Consider the following 25,291-nt stretch of genomic DNA (forward strand, 5'->3'; position numbering starts at 1 on the left):
AAAATTCAAAAATCATCAATAGCTTTTAGGCACCTGGATTACAGTTGACAGTTACAGATTACAAGTACATACCAATATAGAGGGCATGGTGACCAGTCTGTGTCAGGGTCTATTAAACATCTTGACACCACACTGGCATTAGGTACAAGGTTTCATACATTCCTTGTTAGAGATTGTTTATAGTTAAGAGATAAGAAAAGCAGAGCAAGCTCCAAAGCTTAATAAGCATTCTTTAAATTCAGTTCCCATGGAAACCCTCTGAGTGGCCTTCAGTCCTCTCTGCCTCTGCCTTCCAGTGTTCTGTTGAGACTCAGAGGCCTCCCAGGGGGCATGGCTCACGTCTTGACCTACAATTCCTGAAACTACAAGGGGTGGTTCCCCACAATAGAGGGAGAAATAGTTGTGGTACGTGTATGGCTGACGGGGGATCCAGAACTGCATGGACAGACAACCAAAAGACAAAAATACCACTGCACTGATGAATGATTTATAAATGCTAATATTGGAAAAACCACACTCATATTGATTCTGGAAGCATTATCAGTTCAACCCATCTTTTTCTCAAAAGCCTAAAAGTTCATTAGAGCAAAAACTTGAATTTCTTACTGGACTGAGATTTCTAAGCTGGATTAGAATTAAGTTGTCCAATAAAATACTTTACCATTAAAAAATGGCAATGCAGAATTTAGAGACAAAGAATCCAAGATAGAAACAGGTGCTTACACTTAAAAAAATTATTTATTTATTTAATTTTAGAGAGAGGGGAAAGGAGAAATGGAGAGAAACATTACTGTGTGGTTGCCTCTCACTCGTGCCCCCAACTGGGGACCTGACATGCAACCTAGTCATGTGCCCTGACTGGGAATTGAACCGGCAACACTTGGTTCACAGGCCAACGCTCAATCCACTGAGCTATACCAGCCAGGTGGTGCTTACATTTTTAACATGGGAAAATCTAGAACTTAGGAAAGACAAACCTGTCTTGTGTATGCAATGTATACAAAGAAAAGAAGAGGACACTCAGAAACCTGAGTAGATTTCTTAGCAGATTTTCATGAAAGGAGGCAGAAACCAGTATACCATGAAAGCATCTGTGTAACTTGGACTGAGTCATTGAACATGGCTGCCAGTAACTGGGCCTAGTAAGATTTTCAGCTCACACTAAGTCCTTTCCTCCTCCCCAAAAGATTTGCTACATTTTAAGTACTAGAAATATCCTTCCAGATTATTTTTGAGTTATTTATTGATACGATGATTTAAAAACTCATTGTGACCATAAGCATAATAGCTTTAATAGCTAAGTAAACCATTATATTGTAGTGGTCAATTAGGTAGGAACAGTGTCCCTTGGGATGCCTATATGTAAGTACTGTTAATGGAAAAAAATGGAATTTTGTGTTTAGAAAGGGTAGATTTGGAAGAAACTCCCTTATTTCACACAGAAAGCTTTATAGGGAAACCTTAAGTAATAACTCTCCACTGCCTTGGCTGGGTTGCTCAGCTGTTCAGAGCATGTCTCCATATTGCCAAGGTTGTGTGTTTGATCCCCAGTCAGGGCACAAAACAAGAATCAACGAATGAATGCATAAGTAAGTGGAACAACAAATTGATGTTTCTCTTTACCTTCCTTTTTCTCCAAAATCAATTTTTAAAAAAATTCTCCACTGTAGGTAGGTGATGGAGAAATTTGAAGAACACAGGGCATAGGGAAATGATACCGTCAAGGTGACAGTGGGAAGTTTGCTTGGAATAAACAGTAAACAAGGTAAAGCAGGGTTAGGATCTTTCTCAGGCACTTTCTGACCAGTTGCCTTCTTCCTGGCAAGCCATAAAAGCCAGCAGACATTTTCACAAATTTTGCTCACTGTGTCGATTGGAAGGTGGTTATTTTTTTCCTTCTGGCTTCTCTTTTAAGGGGATGTTATCAAGGCCCTATTTGTTGCAGAACTGATTTTATTTAACTGTATATGCAAGCTAGGAAGTTCCCGGGGCAGCATGCACCCCCAACAACCTCCCACCCTTTGCTTTAGCAAAACAATTGTTCAGGAGCCAAAGGCAGGGGAACCCTGGGTCTGCTTTATGTTGTGAACAGCTTTATGCTGTTGGCTCCAAAGAGGGAGCCTCTTGGTCAATGTTCAGATCTTACCTTGTTGTGGAATAGCACTTTAGTTACATGATTCATAGTGACTAGTGGTATGTAAACTACAGGTACCCCACTCCCCCTTAGTTTCTTTGTGTGGTATGTAAACTATAGATGTCCAACCAACCCTACGCTTCTTTCATGATTAGGAGAAAACAGGTTCAGAAGTAAGAGATTAGGAAGGACTGCTAAAGTAGGTGTCCAAGAAGATACTTTTTTTTTTCTCTTCTGAGAATTGAGCCCTAGTTTATATATTTTTATTTTTTAATTTTTTAAAACATCCTCATGCGAGGATGTTTTTATTGATCTGAGAGAGAGGGAAACATCTGTCAGTTGCCTTTCATATGCTCCCCAACACAGCATCGAATCCACAATCTAGGTATGTGCCCTGACTGGGAATTGAATCTGCAGCTTTTTGGTGTACAGGACAATGTGCTAACCAACTGAGCCATCCTGGCAGGGCTATGATTTCTTTTTAAAAATCCCTGTCTGCCATTTTCCCACAGAAAAATGCCTCAGGACTGCTTAAGGGAAGTTTGCTTTAATAAGTCTTGAAATAATGACCATCTGTCTTTAATTGAAAGTATAGTCCAGTAAATATATAAAGAGAAGGGAGGAATGTTTAAATAGTCGATAGCCAGCAGGTGTATTTAAAAATATTTTATTTTTTTGAATAGATAATACATATGGTACAAAATTGCAAGAGGCACAAAAGAGGATATAGTGAAGTGTCCCAGTCCTGTACCCCTCTACCCTGTCATCCTCCCCACAAATTACCATTGTTTCTAAGAATGTAGCCTACAGATATAATCCTATAGCTATAATATGGAATAACATTTGCACAAGAATATTCATTATAGCATTTTTAATAGCAAAAGATAGGAAACAATGGAAATGTCTACCAGTAGGGAACCGATTAAATAAACTGATTTATACATTCAATGGGAGAGTATACATTTATGAAATAGAATGAGAGCTCTTATGTGCAAGTGTGTATTGTGAAAAAAACAGTGTAGACAGCATGCATAGTATGCTGTTTTGTTTTTAATACATGGAAATATGTATTAAACATGCCTGAAATATCTGGAAGGGTAAACAAAGTGAGGATTAGGAGGAGGGGCAGTGGAAGAGCATTTGTAAAGCGCAGTGTCTGCGCTGGCCTGGTGGCTCAGTTGGTTAGAGCATCATCTGGTTGCAGGTTGGGTCCCAGGTCAGGGCAAATACAAGAAGTAATCAATGAATGCATAAATAACTGGATCAACAAATGCATGTTTCTCTTTCTCTCCAAAACCAATTTAAAAAATTTAAAAGCTCAGTGCCAACAGGGTATATTGGGGAATGGTAAGACGTTCTCTGAAATAATGGGGTGTAAGGTGGAGTTAGTAGATATCCAGTTCTTTTACCCCTTTCTTTATAGACAAATAGCAGCATGTGTTATACAGCCCTCCTTTTTTCCTTAATCTATTTTGGGTATCTTACCAAGGCATTTAAAGCCACTTTTTATTTTTCTATTTAGGGCTCCATAGCAATGAATTGTTTGTAATCTTTTGCTGTTACAAATAATGCTATAATAAATAACTTTTTACATATGTCATTTCACATTTGGTGAGAATATAGCTGAAGATGAAATTCCTAGAAGCAGAATTACTGATTCAAAGAGTAAGTGATTTTGAAAGACATTTTCATATCCTCTTCAGAAGTTGTATCAATTTATCTTTCTGTCAGCTATGTATGTGAATGCCTCTTTCTCCAGATGCTTGCCAGCTGACAAAGAGTCTCAGTGTGGCTTAACTTGCATTTCTTTTATTTTGAAGGTCAATATTTTCATATCTTTAAGAACTATATATTTTTGTCTGCTGAAAACATCTCAACTAGTATAGTGACCTGGAGCAAATTATTTAAGCTTGGTGTGTCTTTATTTCCTCATCTCTAAGTTGGGAATAAAATAGTATAGTATTGTTGGATGATGAAATGAAATTTGTGTATCGCACTCAACACTGCCTAGCACATAGCAAGCATTCAATAAGTTACTATGTGATGTCTGACAATCAGAGCAGCAGGAAGGACAGGACAGATTAAATAAAGAAAACAGTATTCATTTCCTTGTTCATTTACATTGCAGTTCATCAGAGAAATACAAAGTCAGAGCTTTCCTTGTCTTGGAAGAGCAAAGAACCTTTTCCTGTTGGAACCCAGTCACAGCTGGCAGGGGGTAGGCACAGCTTCTTCTCTAATACTTAGACTTAGCCAATGTGGTGAAGAAATTTGGTTTAATGTGGAAAAACAAAAGAGCCCAGATGTACATTTTTTTTTATTCTACGGTGGTTCTAAATTCCCAGCTAGCCAAGGCTGGAGTTGGTCTCTACTGTAAATTCGGAGGAATGCCAGCCAGCCATTTACTGAAGGGGAAGGGGGCAGAGGCTTCCAAGGGGAAGCAACATAGGAAATCTAGCCTCCCCCCAAAACAAGACTACACTGTTTTTTGCAAGCTAGAAAATAGACCTCTTTATTTTTAGCACATCAAACTGGTGTCCACAAAAGGAGAGCCCAGGAGAAATTTATTTCCTCTAAGGAGCAGTATGTATTTAATACAAGTTGTGGGAGATGGGCACCCTGTCTTGTGGCAGTCCTTGTGCCCAGGAGCTACCGCTGGGTATATTTTGAAGGTTTATTTGCTCCAAGTTACTGAATACTTTCTTTAGACTTGTGTGAAGCCCTGGCTCCCCCCTTTTTAAAGATTTCCCATATTTTTAATATTGCCCTCTTGCTTCCTCAGGCTCCTTGCTTCCCTTCGTTTGTGTCTCACATTCAGCAAGCTAGTATTAGTCTTACTTCTCTGAGATGAGGGGATCTTCTGCCCCTTCCAGGGGCCACAGAAGTCCTTACAGGATGATGTGGCAAAATCTGGTCCAGACCAGACTGGCTGAGTGGCAGTGATGGTTCTTGGGAGGAGGCATTGGAGTCACTCCCCAAACTTCCTCCTGTCCTTTTTCGCTCCATAGCTTCTGAAGGACCATCCCAGGACAGATGTAGGCTCTGACCCAGTTTTGAAATCATCAGGATGATATGTGAATCATGGCTGGAAAAGGGCATCTGCAGTGTGAGGCCAAAGGACCTTGCATGTTTGCACAGCTTGGGGAGAACGAGGGCCAGCCTTTGGTAAGCATCCCATAGCAAGGCCAGGACAGGTGGTGGACCAGGCCTCATGGCCAGTGGCTGAAGCGTTAAAGCATTTGGTGGTGTTTGAGCCAAGCAAGGGCATGGCAGTGTGAAGGCAGTGACAAGCTCACAGCCAGAGTCTAAGCTGGGAGAGATGAAAAGCAGGCAAGGCTGGCTGGGAATGGGGCCGTAGGGCCTCCTGCATGATGTCTTCACGGTGTCTTCCCAAGGCCCCCGCCAGAGCCCTTTTCCAGGTAGCTGCCCACACTGACCCCTCACTGCTACTCCTTGGCGATGCAGTGGGGGGGCCCTGCCTCAGCCACATAACCTGGGGAGCAGTGGCAGCGGTAGGAGCCCTCTGTGTTCTCGCAGTGACCGTGGGCACAGAGTGCAGCAGGCCCGTTCAAGTCATCACATTCATTCACATCTAAGAGGAAGAAAAGCAGGAGAGATCTGGTGGTAGCCCAAGGGCCTTTGGCCTGTTGCTTCTGGCTCTCTGGTCACTGGTCCCAGCCCTGCAGTGGGATCCTAGGTATGACAGCCAGAGGCTGAAGTCACTCCCCCGGTCTAAGCAACTGACAGACACAAAGCAGGTGGTAATGAGCCCATAGAGTGCCCAGGAGAGTGACCATACTCTTGTCCCTGCCTTTTTTCTGTCTAGGCACCTCCGTGGAAAGGCTTAACACAGCATTTGACCTTTCTTTGGAGCTTTCTCACCACCCAGCCTGGGCTGGGTAGCCCCACTATGGGACAGAGATGGATTTTCCAGCAATCCTAAATTGAGTCGTACCTCTCTAAAGTGAGCAATGGGCCAGTCTGACTTTTCAGGGCCAGCGTGCTTCCCAAGCATTGCCACTCTGATTCTAAACTTACCCACACAGGCCATGTGGGCCATGTCCAGCTGGAAGCCCTCAAAGCAGTCGCAGGTGTAGCCCTCCTGCACGCGCACACAGCGGCCATTCTCACAACCGTTCAGGACACCGCACTCCTCTGCCTGGAGCCCTTCGAAGCCAGCCTGGTGTTCTGGTGGTAGGAAGTCAGAGGGAGAAGGAAGCTGGGGCCTGGACCCAACGCCTGGACCCTCACGCTCCACTACAAAGGGTTGGCCCCTATTGAATTCCTGAGGTAGGAGTGGGGTGGGTCATAAAACTCACAAAAAGATGGTAAAACAAAAGGCAATACCCTTTAGAAAAGGTCATTTTAGATGAGGGAGACCTTTAAATGAGGCCTCCAAGAGGGTTGGGATTCACTGCTTCACAATGTCAGGGCTCCTGAGCAGTGGGGTGTCTAGTTTTGATTTTGTTGTGGTTGGTCAGAGGGCATTTTGTGAAATAATTTTTTTTTTTTTTTTGCTGCGAGGGAGTTGGCAGCAAAAGTGGATTTACCCTCACTCAACACAAAGCAAAACTACCAGACCTGCCTAACCCTCTTCTCTCTAAGCAACTCTCCCCACCCCTGAAAAAGACCCCATCCCTAATCTCGGGGCAGTCTTTACCAGTCCAATAAGGTGCCTGTGCCTGCGGCAGGTACACTGCACAGGTGGCCTGACCTCCTCATTAGATCCAAGTCCTGAGTGCTGGGGTCATTGCCACTTACAAACCAAATCACCACAGCGGGCCTTTGAAGTGATTAGAAATCCCTAGTTAACATTTCAGGTCATAAGTTGGAACCTGTAGGGCAGGTTAGTCTGCATATCCTAAGTGGTGAGGGGGGAAACAGATAGTCCAGAGTTTTCCTGCTTCTCTCACTCTCAACTTCCTCCCACAGGGGAGCTTTTGAGGTTGGGACGGTGGTGTCCCATATCTCTGTGTCCCCTGTGCTGGTCTATCAGAGGGAGTTGTTAGGGTTTCACTTGGGCATTTGGAGCTGTCCCTTCCGTTAAGTGACACGTGGAGAGGGCTTGGTGCATCTTTCCTCTTCCCTGTCCTCACCCTGCTGGCAGTGATTAGCAGGCGGAGGAGATGGAAGTGAAACAACTTTGGTGCCCAACTCTTCCCCATTTTTGCAGCAACACAGACCTGGGTGGCTGGCCACATAGTGGGGCTGGAGTTCTGAGGGCTGCAGGGGAGACTCAGGGCCTGGTGCATGGTCCCCTGGGTGGCTGGCTGTGTTGGGGAAGGGTGGCTCAGGGAGGGCGTCCTCAGGGCCCAGGTAGTTGTAGAAGGGGGCCCCATCTGGGCCATAGAGACTGTAGTGCAGGTCCTCAGGCCCAGGGCCATACTCATAGCCTGGCCGGAAGTGGACCCCGGCCTCCCGCTCTGCTTCAATCCGGGCCACGTTGCACAGCTGAGCATAGACCTCTGTCAGGGAGGAGGGAGAGAGGAAGCTGGGCCTAACTCCTGGTAGCTGAGCCTGGTGTGCTACCCCCTGGCTCACCACCCCAGCGAGAGGGAGCGTGCTGGGACTGGTGCCCTCTGGGAGTTCCTGGAAGTGCTCCTCTCCCCCCCTCACCCCATTGCCTGCCCCACTTTATCCCGAAACAACAGGGACTGAAGACAGGGCCACTGCTCTGGTTGCCCAATTCCTCTCTAAATCCCCTCTTCTAAGGTAAGGGCATTCTCCACCCTGGGGCCCAGCCAGCTCTGGAGGTGCCTCCCCTCTCTCCATGCAGGCACAGGCCACCCCTCACCTGAGCTCCTTGGGGGGCACAGAGCACACTGCTGGCTCCAGGCCTCGCCGTCCTGGCAGCAGCACTCTGTGTAGGTGGTGCGGCGCCCGTGCAGGGGTTGGCTGCACACATAATTGGTGACTTTTTTCCAGCAGATGTCCATGTGGATGTCGTGGTCAGGCAGGTCCTCTGGTGGCAGAGACACAGAGGCATGTGAGCCCCCCCAGTCCAGGTCCACCCCCCTGCTGCCCCGCCATCCCAGGCGCGCTGACCCATGCCGCTGGTGCTGTTCACGCAGCGCTGCTGGCTGGGGTCCAGCGTGAGGGGAGGGCTGCAGAAGCAGTGGAAAGAGCCCTCCGTGTTCACACACTCGCCGTTCTCACAGGCCATGTCCTGGCACTCGTCGTGATCTGTGGTGGCAGGAAGAGGGGAGGCGCATGTGGGGCACTGCCAAGGCGGCTTGTGCACAGACCCCTTCATGGAAAAGGGTGTGCTTGTAACTGATAATGAAGAGGAAGCACCCTGCTTCCCCTCCCCTGCCCCAGACAAGCCTGGGAGCCCCTCCCCAGGGCTACTTTTCCAACAGGTCCCCACAGCTCCCCTCACCTCAGACCTGCCTGCTGCAGCTGGCCTCTGTCCCTGGAAGGGAAACTCCCAGCAAGAAAGGGGCTCGCTGGCAGGGCCCGGGTGGGGAGGGCTGGAGTGTGTCCTCACCCTCACACTTCCTGCCGGTGGCATCGTAGTGGTAGCCAGGATTGCACAGGCAGATGTAGCCGGGAACCGTGTTGAGGCAGCGGCCGTTCTGGCAGAGACCAGGCCCGAACATCATGCACTCGTCCGCATCTGTGGGAAGGCAGAGCTGAGGTGAGGGAAGGTGAGAAGCCATATGAGGCCATACCTGAGACTCTGGGCTCCAGAGCCAGCCTTGCTGGGCTGGAATCCTGGCCCTGACATTGCTAGTTGGGTGACTTCAGGCAACTTAAGTTCTCCTTGCCTCAGTTTTCTACCTAAAAAATGTAGATATGACTACTTAACCCCTTACTATGAGGATTAAAAGATTAACACACGCAAGGTGCTTAAAATAGTGCTTGGTTCATAGCAAGCACTTAAGGAAAGCTACTTCATTTTCTATTATTTCCTTCTCCAGCTTCAGGATTAGGGTGCTCATACCTAAACTACCCACTTTAAGTATAGGGTCCCCAAAGTTGCTGGCTCTGTCAGTGGGGCTAGGGAGATAAGCAGCTGCCTCTGGCCTCTGTGCAGCAGCACTGCCCGCCCTCTCCCTAGGCCCTGTGACTGGCATCATAGCTTGTTCCTGGACGGTTCAGCCTCGGGGGAACAAGAAAACCAAGGTGGGCTTCTGTGAACATTCTTGGAGGAGCTCCAATCAGAACTCCCGGCTACAACTCTGGAGGCCATCAGACCCAGGGCAGGAGTGAGGGAAGTGACCTGGGAGTCTGGGGCTGCATGCGGAGCTTCCCAGGGGACCTCCTGGAGGACCAGGTGGGACCAGTTCAGGTGAGTGGAGTTCAGGCAGCAGGATATGTAGGGAGGTTACCTGTGTATGTGGTCTGTCCAAACATCCAGGCTCCTTCCACAGGGATGTAGCCTTTACCACTAGGGCAGATCTCGCTGAATTCGACTGTAGGGAGGCATCCAAGCTCAGAGAGAGGGGGGCTCTGCCCCCTTCTCTCACTGTCACCCTGCAAAGCTGACCCTGAGAGGGTTTAGGACCGTCAGGGGCTTTACCTGAGTCCTCGGCTGGGCAGAGGTCGCAGGTGTCTCCCCAGTTGGCACCCTGGGTGCAGCAGCACTCGGCCTGTGTGGTGTTCCGGCCCAGGAGGCTGGAGCAGGGCGGCTGGCCTTTGCGCCCAGAGTAGCATTCCATGCGGATGGGGCCTGAGAGGTGGTCCCCTGGTGGGGCCTCGGGGTTACTCTGACCTGTGTGTGACAGTGCCCCTTACTATTGTCTGTTCGTGGCCCTCTGGGATGCCCTAGTCTTTACACATTGAACATTTATATACCACTTTACAGTGTACAAAATGCTTTTACCTATATCATCTCACTTGATGCTATCAGTGACTCTATGTGGTGTGCATTATCATCATCAGCTCCCTTTCAGATAGGCAGGTGAGACTTAGCGAAGTTGGGTGACTTGCCACAACCCCAAGCTACTAAGTGGCATAGCAGGGAGTTAACCCGAGTTCCTTGGGTGCCAAAGCCCCTGTTCTTTCCAGCATACCACCCTGCCTTCCACCACTACAGTAGGGTGCCCCCAGTCATAAGGGCAGCCCTCTGCCTATTCCTCCGCTTCACACTGTACCCCATCCCCGCCCTCCCTTCCTGTTCTAGTTCCTAGTTTCTTTTCCCCAAGTCATAGAGGGGAAAAGAAAGTAGTCCAGCCTGGGAAGAGAAGCTGAACACAGCAGCTCTGGGGTGGAGTGGAAGGAGGAGAGTTTAGCTTAGCTCTGCTTCCAGAGGGTTTCCTGTGGTTGGATTGAGGGTCCCTCCAAAGCTCAATCTGAGATCCCTAGGGCCACCCTAAGTTGGTCTCAGAGCTCCCTGAGCCTCCTGTAGGGTCCCTCACAGCCTTGCAGCCTCCTGGATGTTTGTTGGCTTGGAGCAGGGTCCCCTCTTATCTTGACATTGGCTTCACTCTCAGACTCCTCACCCTTCCACACTCCATTCGGAGGCTGCCCCCCTGCCCACACTGCCCCAGTCCTGGGCCAGGCTCCCCCTCAGGAGCTGGGGAAGTGGAAGAGTGAGCCATGGAGTGGTTGTGCATAATGGCTGGGTAGAGTATGAAGCATACTCACCTCCAGCCACCCGCGGGCGGCAGCGCCCCTCCTGAGCATCGTACTCTTCCAGGTCGCTGGTGCAAAGGCACAGGAAGGAGCCTTCCACGTTCTCACAGAGTGCTGCCCCACACACTGCCAGCATGAGCTCACACTCGTTCACATCTGCCAGGCATGAGGACAGGCTCGTGGGTGGAGAAGAGGCAGCCCATAACCTCTGCCCCTGCCTCCAGCCTGGGGGCAGATACTCATCCCCTCAAAAGAAAGGCTGGGTCTTGGGGGAAAAGCAGAAGTGGGCATGAGTTAGCAGGCAGGAGGAACAGATGAACAGAGGGCATGGGAAGCGAGAGAGAGAATACGGGTGGCAGACAAGGGTCACTAAATGGACAAAGAAGAATTCTTCCCTCCGCACAGTCTCTGAATGAACGTGCCTGTTGAGACCCTGAGGTCTCTGGAGAAGGGAGCACCTTCATTAATGTGCCTGCTCCCCCGCTGGTAGAATGTGGCCATGCTTCCCCTACCGACTTGGCCAAGGTGCCCGCTGCAGGGTAGAGCTGAAAGCTCCCTTCCTTGCCACTCTATAAGGACCCCTTACGGAGCCGAGCAACCATGAACATTTTGGGAGGAGTGCCCTAGGCCTCTGTCCAGGACAGCTCAGGTCTGTGGGGACGGGATAAAGGGCCTAAGGGCCTCCCCTTCCCTGGCCCAGAGCCTAGCTACCCTCAGGCTTCTCACCAACGCAGTCCCAGCCGGAGGACGAGATCTCGAAGCCCTGGTCACAGAGGCAGCGGAAGGAGCCCTCCGTGTTGTCGCAGAAGCCATGGCTCCCACATGCGGTGTCGTTGGCACACTCGTCTATGTCTGTGTGGGACAGTGGGGACTAGCATGTAGGGCATGCTCTCTCTTTATTTGCTGGGAATACTTATTTGTGTGGTCTAGTAACACCAAGATCTGTGAAAGGTAACTTCTAAACATAGGACAAGAAAACTAACACCCCTCTTCAGTGTTTGCCCGAGTCCTGCTATATGAAGAACACACAAACTCCCAAACAGCTGCAAAAGTACTATCCTCAGGACAAAAACGTTTCTGGTCAGACCCATGAAAAACAGGTGTCTTCAGCCCCCCCACCTGTGACTCCCCTCCCCACTCACCAATGCAGTCTCCAGTTGGGGCCATGTGGAAGCCAGGCTGGCAGCCCAGGACACAGCGGTAGGAGCCAGGGTTATTCTCACACCTCCAGACCCCACACACCGGGTCTCCGTAGTCCTCACATTCGTCAATATCTGTCCCCAAGCCATGAGAGGGGACAGAAGTGGCCAGATCACTGCTCTGGCCTCACCTCTCTGGCATTACAAGGTCATGCCCCACAACCTCTGAAGTCCCTGACCTGTTTAAAACTACTGTGTGCATCTCCACCCAAAACATCAAGTTCAGGGTCATTTCCCCTACCCTAGTAGGTATGGAGGTCTGAAAGAGCTCTATGCTATTTAGGAAAGCACAGAGCTCAACCTCCTTTTCTCCCCACTTCTCCCAAAAACAGAGCACTTTATACTTGTCTATATAAAACCTTCACCAAAGTGTATTACAGAGAGTTGTCTTCATATCTGTCTCCCTTGCTCAGTTTCAAGATTGCCTGTAACTGTCTATTTGTCCCAGCAAAAAACATCAAAACTAGCAGGTGTTTAATAAATGTCTGTTGAATCAGCTTGGCTTTAAAAAAAAGATTGTGTGCTCTGCTAGCAAGGATTATTATTGTCTTCATTGTGTCATCCTTGCACAGTTCCTGAGTCAGCAGAGGCTCAGTAAATGCATTATCCATTGGGTAACTAATGTGTGGAAAGTGTTCTGCTTCCCGGAAGCTGCAGTTCCTGATCCCAGGGAGCTGAGGACCAGGTAGGAGTGGAGGCAGGAAGATGTGGGGCAGAGCCCTGTCCATTCCCCTTACCCACACACTCCCCGCTTTCTGGCGAGGGCTGGAAGCCAGTCTCACACAGACAGTTGAAGGAGCCCTCGGTGTTGACACATTGCCCTCCCAGACACCAGTCTGTAACTGCACACTCGTCCACATCTAGAACAGAGACATCTGTGAGCAGGCTCAGCCATGGGTCCTTAGGACACTGGGAGGCCTCCTGTGGGCCCTAAGTAGCCCATAGGAGGGCCAGGATAAGAAAGGGCTGAAGATCTGGGACTGGTTCAGAGCTGGAAGCCAGAGGCCAGGCTTGGGGCAGGAGCCCTGGAACTGGGGCTCTGTGAAGGGGAGAAGAGTCACACTCAAAGTTTGGAGGGCACGTGCCTGCTGCAGACATTGTAGAGGCCCTACTGAAAGAGTCCCTCTCAGACACTTGGCCCCCTCTCATTACTGCCAGCCCCCTATTCTCCCATCCGTGGGTGGGAGGGAGCAGGAACACTTTATTCTGGTCCTCGAGACATAGCTCTTGCGCCCTCTGCTGCTGACAAGTGGACATGGCCGAGCTGGCTTCTCACCCTGGCAGCTGGTGCCTCCCTCTGCGCTAACAAAGCCGGGTGCACAGAGACAGAAGAAGGACCCATGGCTGTTGAGGCACTCGCCGTGGGGTGCACAGTGCTCCTCTCCCATGCACTCGTCCACGTCTGCAGGGAGAAGATAGGCAGTGGTGTCTCCTGGGGACGTTCCCGCCTCCCCACACAGTCCCCAGTGGGGAGACCTGAGCCACTCACCCCCACACACAGTGCCATTGGCCAGTTGGAAGCCCTGGGAACAGAGGCACTGGTACGAGCCAGCCACATTCTTGCACTCGCCTCCCAGGCAGTTGCTCTGGAGGTCTTCACACTCGTCCACATCTGCAGGGTCACACAGGCGGAAGGAAGCTGATGGCAGCACCTCCCAAGGACAGGACCCAGTGAGGGAGGTCTCCAGAGGGCCTGTCACCTGCCTGGGGTTTCTGGCCCCAAAGAGACATCATTCCCTTATAACGCAGCACAGCTTGGAGAAGCTGGTAAGAGAGCCTTTGGGGAGCAGAATGACCAAAGCTCCCTGCACCTCTGCCACAGCCCAGCAGGCTCCCCTGCCGCTTGGCTGGGCTTCTCCGGCTGCCCATACAGTGCCCGCCTTGGGGACACTCACCATCTCTCAGCGACCCTGGCCCAGGAGGACCAAATCCCACCACTCTCATGGCTGAGATGGCTTAGGTTTTACTGAGAAGCAGTAGGAAAACAAATGAGAAACAAACCTAGGAATCACGTGTACAGAACCTGAGAAGACAACAGAAACTAGATTCTTCAAGTTGGCCTACAGATTTCCTGGTACAGGCCAGTGTTTTTCAAAACATGGTTCCAGCACCACCCTCTGGGGAACTTCTTAGAAAACTGATCCCAAGCTCCTCCCCGCCCCCAACAGAGGTTCATTTAGCAGGTTTGGGACAAGGCCCAGGGAGCTGCGCTCTCCCAGTGATGCTGATGCCCACTGAAGCTTGGGGCTCACTGGCCCCCTAGACCCAGATCTGTTAGGTGTCCACAGCTAGCCCACCATCTGAGGTAGACAGAGGGGCCCCTGGTCTAGGGACACCCCTGCTGTGTCCTGGCCACTCCCTTCTCTAAGGGTGAGGGGTTAGCCTCCCTCATTGGCCGCAGTGGCTCTTACCTTCACAGGTGTGGCCCTGGGGGCTGGGCCGGTAGCCTTGGTCACAGTCCCTGCAGGAGAAGGAGCCGGCAGTATTGGTGCAGACTCCTGAGGGGCAGACTCCCGGAAAGGCGCACTCGTCCAGGTCTGGGGCAGACAGTGGCAGTCACCTAGGGGCTCAGGAGGGCTTACTCTACCTAGTGGGGCAGAAACCTCCCCATGCCTCTGGTTTTTATCTCTGAGCCTGTGGGACTCTCTCCAGGCCCTTTGGGAAGGGCAGGCCCTGGCTGTGGACCTCTAGGGAAACCCCAGCACCCTCTCCCCGGAATGCTGCTGGGGCAACTTTACTGTAAGCCTCCCTCTTATCTCTGTGGCTCCCCTTTCTTCCTGCCTTCACCTCTAAACTTGGGCATTATGACAATGGAAGGTCTCCTTGGGGCCAAGTCCATGTATAGGGTCCTCTAGTCTAGCCTGGAGACCCTCAGCATTAGCCCAAAGCTAGGGGACAATTGGAGTGTGCTTTTGAAGGTAAGAGGGCCTCTATAATTTTTTCAGTCCCTCTCTGCCACCCCCCAGGGTTACCTTCACAGGCAGTGCCATCTTCATTCACCCAGTACCCGCTCTCGCAGGCTGAGCAGGCGAAGGAGCCCTCAGTGTTGAGGCAGAGGCCAGTGGGGCACGAGGCCCGGCTGGCACACTCGTTGACATCTGAAACATGCCATTGAGTTCTGTGTGGGGCTCTGCAGGATAGACAGGCCAGGACTGACAGGTGGGCAGGGACAGGGGAGAGGATAGGTCTTGGCAGCAATGCTCTGGGTCAGCATGGTTAGGGCTGCGGGACCAGGGTGGATTAGGAGTGTGTGTGCAGGGGAAGTAGCTGCAGACTGGTTTGCTGCAGAGGAAGCGTGCTTCCGCATCTTTGTACCTTGACAGCTCTTCCCATCCAATGTGACCTCGTAGCCCTGCTCACAAGAGCATCTGAAGGAGCCCTCCAGGTTGTTGCACCTTCCATGGGCGCAGACCCCGGGGGACAGACACTCATTCACATCTGTGGGAGAGAAGTCCAGGATGGCAGGCTGGCCTCTCCTTCATGCAGCCCCCTTTGTCAGGCTAAGAGCATCTCCATTATGAGGCCAACGAATCACCATTCAGAGGACCCATGGGCCACCCTGGAAAGGTCATGAGGTCATTCCTGCTCCTGGCTGCACATCGTGGCCCTCGGCAGGGCAGGATGCCTTTCCCCATTGAGCTCACTTCATCTCTCTCCAGTAACACCGAGAAAAGGGGCCCGGGTCCCTCAGCCCTGGGGCTGCTGTGGCCCATCCAAAGGCACCTAGAGCGAAGTGCCCAGGACCCTTGACTCACGTAACAGTGGTCCTGAAACTCTCTGGCTGCCTACTTGACAACCAAACTGCTATGATTTCATGTTCCCAGCCTCACAACTGGCTTTACTAGGTGAGTGAGCAATGCCAAGGAAGGCCAAGCTATGTCTGGGTGGCTGAAGGGCAGTTTTAAGGGCGTGGGAAATGTCTGCCCTCTCCGGAGCCTCAAAGCATCTATTCACAACCTAGCCCCTCCTGGCATTCTGAACCCCAGGCCCTTGTTCCTGTGGTGGCTGAGGGGAAAGGACTTCCTCCTACAGCTGTCAGGCAGCTCCTGTGGAGGGAGAAGAGCACCCCTGTTCCGCTAGGCACTGCTGTTTAGACACTGCTGTTGGGATGCAGTGGAGCAGAAGACCCCTCCTCCCAGGAAACCGTAGCAGGGCCTGGCTGCTAGCTCACACTGCTGGACTCAACCCTTTCCTAAGATGCTTGACACTTCACTCTACCCAGCAGGATCCAGCCATGGCAGCTCCTGGGACCTTGGGCTATAGCTCCTGAATGGATATGACCAAGGAGCCAAAGTGGCCCCCACCCTAGCTGATTCAGAGAGCAGAGTGTCGGTCACTGACGCTCACCCGTCTCATGCCCAGCGTCTGGGAACCCAGCTGGATCATGAAGGACAATAGCCTCCAAACCACTTCCCTCTGCCCACCTCCTTCTCTCCCTGTGTGTGGCCTCAACCAGAGGTTCCAAGGCCAAACAGTCCCCTCAGCGCCTTGGCGAGCAGCCCTCACCTACGCAGCTGCCGCTCTGGCCCCTGTAGCCATCCTCGCAGGACAGGCAAGCGTAGGAGCCGGGGGAGTTGACGCATCTCCCATCAGGGCAGGCGCCAGGGTGACGGCATTCGTCGATATCTGCAAAATAACAGCCCCTCCCTCAGTCATCCCTGGGATGGGTAGACATGGGTAGGTCTGTGAGGAAGCAAATCCTTGACCCTGCCCTTGGCCGGGGAGAGGGAGGAGTGTCAACTTCTGTATGAATGGAAACAGTGAGTGTTGTCCTGTGTTTCCAGCTCCACCTCCCACCCACTGTCCTGGACACAGAGAGAGATGGAAGAACTTTAGAAGGGGTGATTCCCTGGTGGGCGTGGGAGGTCATGGTTACCACTAGCCGTGGGAGGCTGAGGGAGCAGTATTTTGTGAGCTGGATTGGTGGGAACAACTTCCATATCTCCCTTGGTGAACTCCTGGTTTTATTTTTTGTTTGTTTGTTTGTTTTACAAGTGGTGACAATTGCAGACCCCAAAATAGATCACCAGTTGGGTGATGAAGGCAAAATAGACTTCCGGCACAAGCAAACAAGGATGGAAGATGACCCCCAGTCTTGGATGTGGCCAAGACCAGCCCCGAGGCTGATGCAGAGCTACGGGTGGATGCTGGCAAGGTTTCTCTGCTGGAGAGAGGACTTTTCTTCCAGCCAAGGACCATGTAGGGCTCCCAGCACCCACTCTGGTGAGATCCAGGGAAGTCGACCAGAAAGGATGAGCCCTGGCACCAACTGTACAAGCAGGGGAAGAGGGGACCCAGGAGGGAGAGGAGCAGCAGTCCTGGGAGAGTGACAACAAAGAGGAGGCTGGAGATCTTGCACCCAGGTACTGCACATGGGGTTCTCCCTGATGTGACCTGGCATCTTGGGGAGTCCATATGCAAAGCCCCAGGGCTTTTGGATGAGGTATGAAGGTCAGCACACAGGGACAGAGCTCTGGGTTGGGGCTGTGGGAGAACACTATGTTCCTCCAGCACAGTGTCAAGGCTCTCACTCATGACATACAGGTTGACTGAGCTCCAGGAGGGTTTACTCATCCTAAATGGGTCATTGTCAATGTCTTGGAGGAAGTCTACCTGCTTTTTGCAGATCCAGAGGCCCTACTCCTCAGGAGGAAGACTTACTCAGTTCCGTGGAGGAAATGCAGGAGGCAGGGCCATGAGTCAGAACACAGGCTTTCTGCCAAGGGACTAGAGCCAGAAGATGTCGTTATGGAACGGGACATGGGCCCTGCAGTGGAGGGTGAAAATGAGTCTCCCCTGAGATTGTTTGGTCTGCAGGAGATGGGACACATCAAAGCCTCCGATCCAGGGAACCAGGCCCCTCTCAAGACCAAAATTTCATCCTGAATGTCCAGAAGAAGAGGAAGACATTGACAGGGGAGGCGGTTAGGTAGGTATCTCAAGGAGATACTCAGAACTCCAAGACACTGAGATAAGGCTCATCCCTGGAAAGAGAGCAGCCAAGAGCCCCTGGTTGGGTGTGGTGACATGAAGCTAAACTATTGTAAGGGTTTCTATAAAGACAGACATGGAGAGAATGAGACAGAGATGGAAGGAGTGAAGGATCTAAGGCCACCACTTTGGCCACCCAAGAGACTGCCACCAGCACCATGGCTTGCTGGCCTTGGCCGAGGTACCAGAAGGAGGCTGGGCAAAGTCGCTGGAAATGATAAACAATCCCTGCTTCAGGAAGGCAAGACTTTGGGGATGAAGGAGAACAAGGAGGAGGCAAGGATCCTCCTCAATGATTACACTGAGAGAAAAATGAAGCCTTTGGGCCTCTTCTGCAGAGATCAGGCAGTGTGGGAGGAAGATCTGATTTGCCAGCAGCAAAAAACCCTGAGGTCTGTCCTGTCTCAGATGATCTGGGCCCATCTGCAAAGGTGGTGTATGAAGTGTCCTATGCTGGGGATTAGGGTGCTTGTGGCCCTGTGCTGTTCACTAAATATTCCAGCTCATTCTGGGCCATGGTGTGCTTGTGTCTGCCTCCTGGTCCCTTGTGGTTGGGAGGGGCAAGGGGACTAGACCTGTGTGATTTATGGACCAAAGCATTTAATTGTGTGCAACGCTGCATAGTGCTCTTTCTTTCTTCCATGGAGACTGGCCACATTCAAGATGCTGGCCACTCCTTTAGCCTGGTTCTAGGGCTAGGAAACGCGGAGCAAGACACACAGCTGACCCATGAAGGACATGTGCATTTGGTCAGACATAAAGTTTGTGATCTTGCTCCCAGCATAGGTCATCAGTGTGGCTCAAATAAGTTCTTATAAAAACTTAAAAAAAAAACTTTGTTGTGCTCTAAGTCACTAAGATTGGGGCTGTTTGTGAATGCAGCATAACCTAGTCTATCCTGGCAGGCCACTGCTGGCTTCCTTCCTCAGAGCCCCAGCCAGTGATGACCACGGTTACCACACATGAGAGGCCTGTCAGCAAGTGGGGGCTGGGGGGCAGAAGAGCCAAGAAGCCCTTACTCGCCACCTGAGCCAGGGAGGGCCTCTTCTAAATGGGAGCCATCAGCCAAACCGATCAAAAGGAGCCAAAGATTCTGCATGAAATGGATGCCACACCTAAGTAGTCCCTGTAAGAGGCACTGGCTCTACTGCCACCAGATACCCTGAGGCTGTTCCACCAACCCCTTGGTGCCTGGAGTAGAGCCAGATTTTTCTGCCTAGTCTCATGTTTGAAATCTAACCTAAGATTATGGTGTGTTTGGGTAGGTTTGACCCTGGTCATGAGGGTGGGAGCTATCATTCTTACTTACTGCCTAGCCCATGGCTGGAACACAGTTGGCACTCAGCAAATGTCTGTGGTTGAGACAATGAGACCATGTGACTAAAACTTCACACCCTCTTGGTGTGAGGCTGCTGAAGAGACCCCAGAAGACCCATGGAAACAGTCACTGCAGGGAGCAGCTTGCCAACCTGCTCTCTACCCTGGGAGAATTCTGGAGCTTCTTCACCATTGAGCACTTCTGCCTTCGTGAGAGGAAATGGCAGGGTGCCTGCCTCTGCTCCTTGTGAGAGCACAGGGTGGGAAGGGTGCTCAGTCAGGAGCCAGAAGCTCAGGTGACCTTGGATGTGGGTGGGGGACCGAAAAACCCTGGCAGTCTGCAGGGGAATCTAACCCCTTTCCGCAGGAACCCAGAGTCCTGGTACGAAAGACACGTCACTGAGCCTCTGGATGGGCTGCTGTCCAGACTGCTCAGGCCTGTCACCAGAGACTTTGGGTTTAAGTAAAAAGAGTGGTTTCTTAGTTGGAAAAAGAAGAAAGAGGGAGAGGAAATTGACTGGGCTTCCGGGGTGATGGGCTGGGGCTGTGGTTACCGATGGAAACCTGGAGAAGTGTGCAGGCTACATCAGTCTTTGTTTCAACAGACTCAGGGGGTCTGTCCTGGGCCAGGAACTCAGCCTGACCCCCGAGCTGAGGTATGTGTCTGGAACCTCTCCTCTGGAAGGGAAGGGGATGATGAGAGCTGTGGTCTGGGGAATGGGGGGAGTCTGGATGTGAAAAAGAATGGGGCTCTCGATAGTAACACCTCCCCGTGTTCACTGAGGGTCTGTGTGTGCATGTTGCATGGCTTATCCAGTCCTCATGGTTCCTCTCACATGGGCACGATGGTTCCTATTGTCAGACATCAAGACAAGAGCCAAATCCAGGCCTGTATCTGCCAAAGCCTGTGTCCTTGACATGGGCTGACAGGAGAAATCAGATCTTTTTAATGTCCTGGTGTTCGCTTGGTTCATTTCCTTTCATTTTGCTTTTCTTCTTGATAATGTCTAAGGGCACATTCAAATGTAGTGATGCTTAAATGAGGTGATCTATCAGGTGTCCAGCACAGCACCTGGCACCCGGTAAGCACCTGTCAAATACTAACTCCCTTCACTCTGTTTTCCTGGAGATACCAGGCTGTTGTCTCCATCATGCTATTGAAAACAAGGGGTTCTGCCCTTGATCATGCAGGCTCAAGTTTTAAAGGGGGAGCCACAAGGGAGGCATTGAGAGGGGAAGGTGACAGAGTTTTCTGCCCTACAACCCCAGCCACCTCTTGCAAGCACTTGATACCCCAGCCTGGCAGGGAGGTGGTGATGGCAGAGCTGCCAGGAGGTGGCACAATAGTGGCAGGTTCAAGCCAGTTGGTAATGTCACAGCAAGGATCAGGGCTCGTTCATTCATTTATTCATTCAGCTAGAATTTGTTGGTGGTGTCCAACACATAGACATTATTGGTCATCTAGGATATGGTCCAGTTCCCACGAGCTCACAACCTGCAAGCTTTGGCAAGAAGGCCAAGGTCAAGGGCCCAGGCACCTCCCAGACAGAGCACTTCCTTCTCTCCACACAAGGAAAGCACCATGACTCAGAGTGAGGGGCACAGGTGTACAGAGGGATGTTCTCAGGATCTCATGTACATAAAGTTGCTTGTATACTTGGTTTCAGGAGGCAGACAGGATGCCAAAATATTGCTGAGGGGATGGAAGAGCTCAATATTCCCAGATGGGTCTCTGTCCATAGGACTGGGTTCAACATCCAGGGGCCCAGTCAGGGACAAGTTGGAAAGGGCATTGGGGGCAATCAGTGCATGGGGAGGGACCAGGAGGTGGTGTGGCAGCACCCAATTCCTTACCTTGGCAGTGTCCCTTCCTGACCATGATGTAGCCCTGGTCACACTCGCAGTGGTAGGAACCCTCTGTGTTGGTGCACCGCCCCCTGTGGCACGCCCCTGGCTGCTCACACTCGTCTATGTCTGCAAACACAAGGAAAAGGCCTGAGTTGGGGCCAGCCCTGCAAGAGGTCTTGGGACATCCCTTCAGAAGCTAAGGACAAGGACACCCATGCTAAGGGCCAGGAAGGGAAGGCATCCTGGCCTTGGCCGTGATTGGCAGGGGGCTTCTACACCAGACCTGAGACTGACCTAACTCAGGCCCTTGAAAACTCCTGAGTGTCTTTCTCCCAGGGAGGCTAATTTGGGGTCCCAGGGGGACCCTCACAGCTGTCTCCTCATCACAGTGCAAGGGCTGGTCTTGAGGTCAGGTGGCAGTCCATAAGGCATGGTCTGAGGAAGCCAACAAAGTCCCCCTCCTGCCCCCAATACATGCCCCTGTATTGGTCTGGTCCTAGAGTCCTTACAGTCCTTCTTAAAGGTCCAGGATTAAGCAGCAAGTGAGAGACAGCATGTTAGGCAGCTGAGGAACTATCAGTGAGGTTTATTCCATTGTCTCAAAGCTTACTGGTGCCCCATGATAGCTTAAAAGCTCAACCCTGGTCATGCCACTCCCTTGCTTAACCCCTACCAGGGCACCCTACTGCTCAGCCTGGCTCACAAGGCCTCTGCCACCTGGTCTCAGTCTTGCTATATCTGCTGATCCCCACTGATGCGGCCTCTAAGCCATTGTTCACACAAATGCCTCTGCTCCATTTGAGGGCCAGCAGAGTTCTCCCATTTCAAAGACTGGTTCAACTGATCAACTCTACATTGCTCTGGTCACACCCCAGTCCCCACCCCCCCACAGTCAAATGAATGGAGGACTCACCTTCACCCCCACCCCCAGCACTGGTTCAAACACTTCACAGAGTCCTTGTGCAGATTAAATGAGATCATCCAGGTGAAGAGTTTAGCTCAGGGCCTGCCTGGCACAAGGTAGGCACTGAAGAAATGTTAGCTATCATTATTATTATAGCATTGTTTAATCCAAGCCATCAGCCTGGTGTGTAAGATCTTTCAAGAGTTGCCCTGACTGCTGTGGCTCAGTGGATTGAGTGCCGGCCTGCAAACCTAAGGGTCACCAGTTTGATTCCCAGTCAGGGCACAGGCCTGGGTTGTGGGCCAGGTCCCCAGATGGGGAGGTGCAAGAGGCAACCACACATTGATGTTCCTCTTCCTCTCTTTCTCCCTTCCCCTCACTATAAATAAATAAATAAATAAAAATAAAAATAAAAATCTTTAAGAGCTGCCACCTGCCTAAGTCTCTCCCCTCAACTCCTGCCTCCTGCACACCTCCTAGCCTCAGCCACAGGAGCTGTTACATATGCCTTGCCTGAAGTGGCTTCCCACCCGCCACCATGGCTGTCTCCCGTCAGCTCTCAGGTGAGTCTCACTTCTTCCCTCCAACCCATATGCCCCTTCCCAGGGTTCCCTTAGGACCTGGCCCCTAACTGTAACTGTTCATTTACTCACTTTTTTCTCCATGACTACCAAGAATATGCCTTATTATTCTAGTGACACCCGGTGTCCAGCACAGAACTCCCAAACTTCATGAATGGAATAATAATCATTTGCTTAGGGACAATGTTTTCCTCTGAGCAGAACTTCCTAACACTTGAGCGCACAGCGGAGCCACTGGCAGGAGTAAAATGCATACTCCCAGGCCCACATCTGCAGACTCTGACCCAGTACTGGATGGGCCCAGGGACCTGCAAGTTAGTAACTCTCCAGGCAGTTCTGAAATAACTGGTCTTCACTTTAGAAGCACTAATCCCAATGGATGAGAAAAGGGAACTCAGAGGCAGAGTCATCTTTGGGAACTTGATAAAGGACCCACAAACTCGTGGGGCCAGCATGGCTCTCTGATAAATGAGGCTGGGAAAACTGCTGTTCTCTATGGAGAAGAATGGAAATGAAAAAGGCCTCGCTTTTAACACACATACAAAGATGGGCTCCGCGTGAGTTAAACGTGCCATGGAAGGCGAAACAATAACTTTAACGAAAGAACATGTAGGAGAATATCTTTGCAACTTAAGGGTGGGGAAGGACTTCTTAAAGCCCCCAAAGCTCAAAAATAAGACAAAAAGGTGAGTTTCAATACATCGGAATGAAAGATTTCTGTTAAAAAATGGCATGTGAGTAAGGATAATGGACAGAGGACAAAATGGGAGAGATGCAGTATCTAAATGCAGGCAAGTGTCTGGAATGCATAAGGAACTCCAAAAAACCACAAGGAAAACCAGCAACCACCACTGAAAAATTGAGCAAAAGACAGGAACAAGCAACTTCCAGGTAAGGAACCCTGAAGGCTAACCTACAAAGAGATACTCATACTTATTAGTAAAGTAACTCATTCAAAATATTTACTAGTCAAATAAGTCGTATTGGTCAGTCATACTTATATTATTTGAATTCAAGAGATTGTAAATTAAGGAAATAATGAGATATTATTTTACGAGACTAGTAACATTTAGATAGTGGATGTTATCCTGGATAAGACCCCATTAAGTAGGAGCCAGACTCCCCAGAAGTACTGACAGCTGATCTTGAGCTCCCTCCCTCCTCCCCCAGCTGCTGGGTCTGGCAGAGACATCCCGCCGGACACCCAGGCTGGCATGCATCAGGATGCCTCTTCTGGGCCAGTCCTGGCAACACCATTCCCTGTGGCAGCCACTGCTGGTCCCAGGCCAGCGCCCAGCGCTGGCTTTGCAGACAGCTGTGCCTCTGCCCACAACACCTGCCAAGGTTGCAACACCCAGAGAAGCCCCCTGCCCTCAGCCGCTCCCCTCGTGGACTCCAGCTTGTTGGGAGCACTGCTGCCGGAGTCACTTCCCTGAAAGCCAGCTGACCGAATTGCCACCCTCTGCTTCCAGATCTCCCCTGGCTGTCACTGCCCAAGGGACAGTGTCCAAGCACTTTGGTCTGGCACTCAAGACACTTCACAACTGGCCTCAGCCCTCGCCACTTCCTCCACATACCCTACGCTCCAGTCACACTGGGTTTATCATAATCCCCAGGGGGATGCCAGGCCTGTTCATTACATTACTCTACTCTTGGCAGAAAGGGTCCCTTTCCCCGGAATATCCTCTGCTTGCTCCAGTCCTTTACTTTGCACATAAGGGAGTGTGTTGTTGGAAATAAACCGTGCTTGGGGCCCACATGGCTTACTGGGTGTGAGGTCCCTGGGTGTTTCAGTTCACCTGTCTGAGCCTCAGTTTGCTAAAACATAAAAAGGGTATAGGATTTCTGTTGCATGGGGTTGGGATGATGAGTTTCATAAATAAAATGCTTGGGAGAGTGCCAGCCTGTCATAATTGTTCCTCTCGCAAAGGCCTATTTTTGCCCCAGTCCACCAGGGGTCCCAGTCAGCAGTCTCACGGATTGCCCTCCTTTCCCTAAATGAAAGTAGCTTCTTGACCTTCAGAATCTGGGGACCTGGCTTTTAGTTCCTCCCAGCCATGTCCCTGGACCCTCACACTCTCGGCTTCAGCCACAGTTCCCTGAAGCCTTCCCTTGGCCCCTGCCCTCCCCCTCCACAGAGCTGGGACTGAGTGCAGTGAATGCCTGGATCCACGTCCACCGCACACTCTCTGCAGGCTCCTGTGCCCATCCCAAGGGCAAGGGCTTACCTTGGCATCCCTGAGTGGTCCCTGTGGTTGCCGGTGTGAAGCCAGGGTAGCAGAGGCAGGAGTAGGAGCCCACATGGTTGACACAGCGCCCTCTTCCCATGCAGGGGTCCCTCAGACACTCATTGTCATCTGAGCACAGGGAGGTGGGGAAGGAGGTCAGGGAGGTCTTTCTTTGGGCACCTGCCAACAACCTGCCCATGCTAAGGGCTGGCTGCAGGATGGTGCTGTGGAGCAAAAAGGGAATGAAGGAGCAGGGGAGGCCAGAGAGATGAAATCTCTTTGAGGCTGGGAGCCGTGAAGTCATCCCACTGGGCCCATTCAGGCACCAGGGGCCTGGGGTGGCTGCCTCACACCACCTCCTTGCCCCATGGCCCCCTCCCCCAGTGGTCCCATGATTCCTTCCTTTCTCCTCCAAGGCAGGCACAGTGGCTGTGTCTCCTTTGTATAATAATATTACGGGGGATGGGGTGGGAGGGATCAGGGCCACACTTGATGATTTGTCTTGGCCCCCA

At 51.2% G+C, this 25,291-nt stretch overlaps 1 protein-coding gene across 1 annotated transcript in view; it reads right to left on the bottom strand.

The window, feature by feature from the left end:
- Positions 1–3,683: 3,683 nt before the first annotated feature.
- The window catches only part of LTBP2 (latent transforming growth factor beta binding protein 2), an 86,850-nt gene continuing 65,242 nt past the window's right edge, over positions 3,684–25,291 (bottom strand). The window contains exons 17-36 of the mRNA XM_090271159.1: positions 24,780–24,908; positions 21,073–21,192; positions 16,417–16,536; positions 15,226–15,348; positions 14,883–15,008; positions 14,322–14,447; positions 13,400–13,522; positions 13,187–13,312; positions 12,648–12,770; positions 11,854–11,985; positions 11,438–11,563; positions 10,724–10,867; positions 9,657–9,848; positions 9,466–9,549; positions 8,622–8,750; positions 8,180–8,317; positions 7,929–8,096; positions 7,318–7,599; positions 6,173–6,322; positions 3,684–5,726 (exon numbers count right to left, since the gene is read on the bottom strand). Coding sequence (XP_090127285.1) covers positions 5,581–5,726; positions 6,173–6,322; positions 7,318–7,599; positions 7,929–8,096; positions 8,180–8,317; positions 8,622–8,750; positions 9,466–9,549; positions 9,657–9,848; positions 10,724–10,867; positions 11,438–11,563; positions 11,854–11,985; positions 12,648–12,770; positions 13,187–13,312; positions 13,400–13,522; positions 14,322–14,447; positions 14,883–15,008; positions 15,226–15,348; positions 16,417–16,536; positions 21,073–21,192; positions 24,780–24,908 — 2,807 coding nt within the window. The 3' untranslated portion in view covers positions 3,684–5,580. The remainder of the gene's footprint in view (positions 5,727–6,172; positions 6,323–7,317; positions 7,600–7,928; positions 8,097–8,179; positions 8,318–8,621; positions 8,751–9,465; positions 9,550–9,656; positions 9,849–10,723; positions 10,868–11,437; positions 11,564–11,853; positions 11,986–12,647; positions 12,771–13,186; positions 13,313–13,399; positions 13,523–14,321; positions 14,448–14,882; positions 15,009–15,225; positions 15,349–16,416; positions 16,537–21,072; positions 21,193–24,779; positions 24,909–25,291) is intronic.

This window comes from Furipterus horrens, unplaced genomic scaffold (assembly GCF_987537825.1).
Source record: "Furipterus horrens unplaced genomic scaffold, mFurHor1.1.pri manual_scaffold_3, whole genome shotgun sequence".
In the NCBI taxonomy this organism is placed as follows: Eukaryota; Metazoa; Chordata; class Mammalia; order Chiroptera; family Furipteridae; genus Furipterus; species Furipterus horrens.